This window comes from Macadamia integrifolia, chromosome 11, assembly GCF_013358625.1.
Source record: "Macadamia integrifolia cultivar HAES 741 chromosome 11, SCU_Mint_v3, whole genome shotgun sequence".
NCBI classification, from domain to species: domain Eukaryota; kingdom Viridiplantae; phylum Streptophyta; class Magnoliopsida; order Proteales; family Proteaceae; genus Macadamia; species Macadamia integrifolia.
Window position 1 is genome coordinate 3,568,263 of NC_056567.1, and position 6,001 is coordinate 3,574,263.

General features: G+C 37.4%; 1 protein-coding gene across 1 annotated transcript; it reads left to right on the forward strand.

The window, feature by feature from the left end:
- Window positions 1-1,904: 1,904 nt before the first annotated feature.
- Window positions 1,905-5,948, forward strand: LOC122094138 (potassium channel AKT1-like). The gene is made up of 10 exons (XM_042664832.1): window positions 1,905-2,272; window positions 2,889-3,254; window positions 3,350-3,407; window positions 3,501-3,818; window positions 4,112-4,357; window positions 4,449-4,547; window positions 4,733-4,765; window positions 4,875-5,060; window positions 5,225-5,419; window positions 5,530-5,948. The coding sequence occupies exons 1-10, from the start codon at window positions 2,088-2,090 to the stop codon at window positions 5,614-5,616; spliced, it is 1,773 nt and encodes a 590-aa protein (XP_042520766.1). The 5' UTR covers window positions 1,905-2,087; the 3' UTR covers window positions 5,617-5,948.
- Window positions 5,949-6,001: the final 53 nt, after the last annotated feature.

Below are 6,001 nucleotides of genomic sequence, written 5' to 3' on the forward strand. Positions count from 1 at the left end.
ACTACTATCGGTGTTTATTAGTAGTTTTGTTTACATTTCATTTTCTCAATGTAATATTTTCTTTTGCTTAGTTGTTTGATTGTTTTAACAAAATATAATGGTTTACATTTCACATTCTCAAGATTGAATCGTTTATCACAAAAAATAAATACTAACCATGTGAATAAACTAGTAAACCGATTGCTAAGCGTTTAGAAATCATATAGAATAAACCGTGAAACCAAAACCATTTACTAAACGGTCGGTTTTAGTTTCATCCAAATAAATATGAACCGAACCATACCACACCATTTAAACCAAAATCAAACCGATTAACACCCTTAATTAATCTTATGAAGAAGAGATTCTTTGTTCACCATATATTAAAGAGAAACAAATGGGAGTCATAGGACTCTGGGTTCTAAAGGAGAAAATTGAAAACCCACCTTTCCTTCTCCACCTTTAAAAGCTAAAACAAATGGAGAAATCCCATACAAAGTGGGCTGCACAGTTGAGAGCTTGAGATTAAGCATAATATGCTCCACATATGGTTTGTCTGGGTAGCGTTTCCAAAGATTTAATAGTCAAAATTGCCAAATCTCCAATCCAAGTTATCCCAAAAAATCTTCACTTTGGTGACAATGTTTCTTAGTAAAAAAAAATCTCATAATATATTAAGGACAAGTATTTAAAAAGAGAGGATGTAGATTCCATGAGTTTTTGGTATCAGTATCGATATCGATATTTGTATATCCAATATAAACAAGGATTTAGTTTTCTGTGTCGATATCAATTTGATATCAGATTGGTTACTTTTGTCCTTACTTTAAAAATAAAATACAATTTATTTATAATTTTACCTTTGAAAATATAATGATAATCAATCTAGACTAGTCAAGTATCGGTATCGACCTTGACCAATATAATCGATCTAATACCGAAACTTAGAACCATGGATCTAAGAGAGCATGCACAAGAATATGCACACTAGCTTGTACAACCACTTATCTTTATATTATTTTGAAGTGAAATAAACGCTTCCTAATTGCATGGTCCCATATTCAAACAAAAAGGGCGGCAAAATGATGCCCCATACCTATGAAACCTAAAATTCCCAGCACCTATTAATGCTCATGTGCGCCTCTTCATTGTCCCCACGCTAGTGTAATGACCACACGATTCCCATCTTTCTTCTTACTTTTAGGCAAAAATTCGTAGCTAGATTGCTTGGCCCTACACAACCACGATGCCTATTATTAGAGACTGTTTCTCTTTATATGGTAATTTCTACTGCATTGAGTTTTCTCATTGAAGCCAATAGCGTCGCCGATAATCTAGCTCCCAGTGGTGTTAGGTTTCAACTCTTTTGCCAATGAGATAGACCCCCTCTCCGACCCATTATCTTCAGTCAATATCGGCAGCACCGGTACCAATGCCAAATGCCGAAATACCCTGATCCGATATAGTCCGGATCCAAGATCCCGCCGCCTATTATGGCTTTACGACTCCATAATTAAAAACTAAAGCAGTAGGAAATCAGTTACTTTCTCTTCCGTGCAAGTATTGAGAACTCGGTATCAAGCATAAGATCGGTCAAGGCCGATACGATGCAGACCGGCCAGGATCGAACAAAAATATCTTTATTTTTAATTTAAAAACTATTTTTTTAGATTATCTTCCATCTGTGCCATCCATTGATACAATATCGATTAAAAATTAGGATTAATCAAGGCCGATATCGATCCGATATCTCAAACCATGCTCCCGAGACCGATATGGATTTGGAAATTTTTTTTGCTACCTTACGTAAAGATTAGAAGTGTGGGTCCTATTGTCACAGGAGGAGTAACCATAAACTAAATATTGGAAAGAAATAAAGAAAAGATATAGAGAGAGAGAGAGAGAGAGAGAGAGAGAGAGAGAGAGAGAGATACGAGAGTAGTTCCCACTTCCCAACTATAGAGAGTGCTACAGAGAGCAGTGGAGGAGGAGATTGGCGAGGCGAGACGCAGCGCTTTTTATATAAATATAGATAGGAGAAGAGAGTCGACACAGCTAGAGAAGCAAAGTGAAGCAGAGATAGAGAAACCCTGAAGCAGGGAAGAGCAATGCCACAAAGGTTTACCAATGGTGTTTTAGGTGTCTCTGTTTGTGGTCAAGATATGGGACAACTCTCAAGAGAAGGTAGCCAATATAGCCTTTCCAATGCCCTTCTTCCTTCTCTTGGTGCTAGAAGCAATCGCAGAGTTAAGCTTCGTTGGTTCGTGATTTCTCCTTATGATAGTCGTTACAGGTGATAATTGGTCTCTCTTCTCTTTATTTCATTTTCTCAATTCTGGGTTCTTTCTTTCCCCAGTAATCTTGTTCTCTGAATCAACTTTGCATGAGCTGCATTGTTTTTCTTCCCCTTTTGATATTTTACTCATACCCTTGTCTGTATTCTTGAAATTTGGTGATTAGGAAACAAAGTTTTTGTTTCGATTGATGGGATTTTCCTTCCTCTTCCATGTCTTAGCTTGTTTCTATGCTATTGAAGTTCGAATTAGTTTTGTTAATGATTTTGATTGTTTTCGTAGTTTTTCTTTTTTTATTGATATTTTCGTTGTTGATTTTGGGTTTATATACATTGGGGGAGAATGGAATTTTCATATGAAGTCAAGTTGATTATGTGGTGGTTGTTACCCTTTATCTGCCTTGCTATTTTCAAGAGAATGGCTGGTTTTTAGATGTTTGAGCTTTACGAGCTTTTCCAAGAATGTATATAAAGTTCATCAGAGGAAGCATAAATAGAGATACTAAACAGAATGGCGAAGTTGCCTTTGTATTTGTTTAATGGAATGACTGTTTTTTTCTTAGAGGTCTTAATAATTGGATGCATTCTAATTACTAAATTTAACTAACACTTGCAGATTTTGGCAGAATTTTCTGGTTGGTCTTGTTATATACACTGCTTGGGTATCTCCATTTGAATTCGGATTCCTTGACGGACCGAGGGGACTTCTTGCAGTCACTGATAACTTAGTTAATGGGTTCTTCGCCGTGGATATTGTTATGACATTTATCGTTGCCTTCCTTGATAAAACTACTTACCTCCTAGTTGACAATCCAAAGCAGATTGCTTGGAGGTACGTACGCACCTGGTTTGCCCTTGATGTCATATCCACAATCCCCTCAGAAGTTGCTCGGAGGATTTTGCCTTCGCCTATGGAGTCATATGGTTTCTTCAACATGCTTCGTTTATGGCGTCTCCGAAGAGTCAGTTCCCTTTTTTCCAGGTATGGTGGTTCTTCAAGCCCCTGTTTTTTGACACTAGAATAGTGAGCTTTGGCGTCTGGATCATAATTGTCCACTTCGTGCTTTATTTTAACAGATGGGAGAAAGACAGGGATTACAATTACTTCTGGGTTCGATGTGCAAAACTAATATGTGTGAGTTTCTTCAAAAAATCTCTTTTCAGTTGTATAAAAAGGGGAAATTGTTCAGTAATGAGCTAAATTATCTGGTTTTGGATGTTCTTGCAGGTAACTCTCTTTGCTGTTCACTGTGCTGGGTGCTTTTACTATCTTCTTGCTGCACGTTACCATGATCCCAAAAACACATGGATTGGAGCATCTTATAATAATTTTCTTCAGACAAGCCTTTGGATACGTTATGTGACATCAATATACTGGTCCATCACCACGCTCACAACTGTTGGCTACGGTGATTTGCATGCTCAGAATACAAGGGAGATGATCTTTGACATATTTTACATGCTTTTCAACCTTGGATTGACAGCATATCTTATTGGAAATATGACTAACTTGGTCGTCCATGGGACCAGTAGAACTAGAAAATTTGTGAGTGATTCTTTCTCTGCCTATTTCCAATATCTACAATGAAGCTAGAGTGATGAAAGTTGCAAGATAATTTCATCATTCATGTATTTGATACTGGTGTTATACCAGATCATGTATCATATCTTTTGAATCTCTTTTGAATGTATTTGTTACTTCTTGCAATGCTTTAACTATGGTATCGAGGAATATTTGACAATGAATCATGATTTGCTTGGTTTTGTCACCAGTGTGGTTGTTTTGACTACCCCCCCTCCCCACCTTTCATTGTTGATTTATCTCCATGAACTTTATAGAGAGATACCATTCAAGCGGCATCAAATTTTGCACAACGGCATGGACTCCCAACACGCTTGCAAGAGCAGATGCTTGCACACTTATGTCTGAAATTCAGAACAGACTCAGAAGGATTGCAGCAGCATGAGACTCTTGATGTCCTGCCGAAAGCCATCCGATCAAGTATATCACATTTTCTTTTTTATTCTCTTGTCGACAAGGTGTACCTGTTCCGTGGTGTATCGAACGACTTGCTTTTTCAGCTGGTAACCGCTTAAGAACAACCACTATACTTCCAATTTTGTGATTAATGTGTTTCTTCTTACCTTGTCATCTTCTACCTTACAACATTTGAAGGTCTCAGAGATGAAAGCCGAGTATTTTCCCCCCAAGGAAGATGTGATCTTGCAGAATGAAGCACCAACAGACTTTTACATAATGGTTACTGGTGCCGTGGTGAATACTTAACTTCGTTTTATGATTTTATTTCTTATATCCAGCTCTCAAACTTGAAGCAGTGACGTAATTTAGGATTATTGGTTTTCTACTTTTCATTTTATGATCTTTATCCCATTTTTTTTCTCCCATGCTTTTGATTTTTGCAAATAATGGCTTCTGATGTTGTGGATTTTTCCTTCCAGGATCTTGTGGTACTCAGGAATGGACTGGAACAGGCAAGTGCGATTACTAAAAGCCCTCTGGATCCAATAGCTTCTGGAAAAAGAAAAAAAGCATTGTAGTTTCCTATAAAAAATAAAGACTGACATGGAAGAATGACTGCAGGTTGTCGGAGAGGCAAAGGCTGGTGATATCTTTGGTGAAATTGGTGTTCTTTGCTACAGGCCGCAGCTGTTCACTGTCCGCACTAAACGATTAAGTCAGTTGCTGCGGTTGAACCGAACTGTCTTTTTGAATATAGTTCAGGCTAATGTTGGAGATGGGACCATAATCATGAACAATCTTCTTCAGGTTTGTAGAGAAGGCAGCCTTATGACTTAGTATTTTCACCTAAATTGCTGCAAACTGAAACCTTTCTGTTATTGCAAAATAGTCAAATGTGTCACATCAAAATAATTGGGTAAGGTTCATTGTATTTATGTGCATTATTTCGGTTTTGTTTATGGGTGTTACAGCATTTGATGGATCTGAAGGACCCAGAGATGCAAGTAGTTCTAACAGAGACAGAGAACATGCTAGCTCGGGGTAGAATGGACCTTCCACTCAGTTTATGCTTTGCAGTGAGTAGAGGAGATGACCTATTGTTGCATCAGTTACTGAAAAAGGGCTTGGATCCAAATGAATCTAACGACAGTGGACGCAGTGCTCTGGTCAATACATTTACTTTACTCATACATTTGATTTAAGTATTTCAAATTTTCTGTAAAAGCATCTTCCTTGGAACTATTTTTTCTTGCTTTTGATTTTATTTATTAACCAGCATATAGCAGCATCAAAAGGATCTGAAAACTGTGTCCTACTCCTACTGGACTATGGAGCAGACCCTAATAGCAGAGGTATGTTCTAGCTCACAACCAACATCATCAGATGGGCATAATGTATAGGAAAATGTAGTAGAGACAACCCCTCCCTCTCTTCTTCACTTTCCTGCCCTTGTTTTTTGAAACTAATGGTATTCTAGGGGCATCCCTAGAGTTCTTAAGGTTGCAATGATTTCAAGTATTGGGTGGGCAAGTGAAAACTTTAAGTAGGAAAATCTTCTTAGAATTTCTGTCACATTAAAATCGTGTGTCCTGTTTTATTCTTCTTGTCACATTTTATTCCTATTTGTACTTTATTTTGAATCTTCTGTTATCATTTATTTCTTATGCCCTGTTACTTTTTTATTTTATTATTTTTTTTAATCCCCTTGCTCATTCTTCTTTTGAGTGGGGCTGGTGTTGCTCTTACAA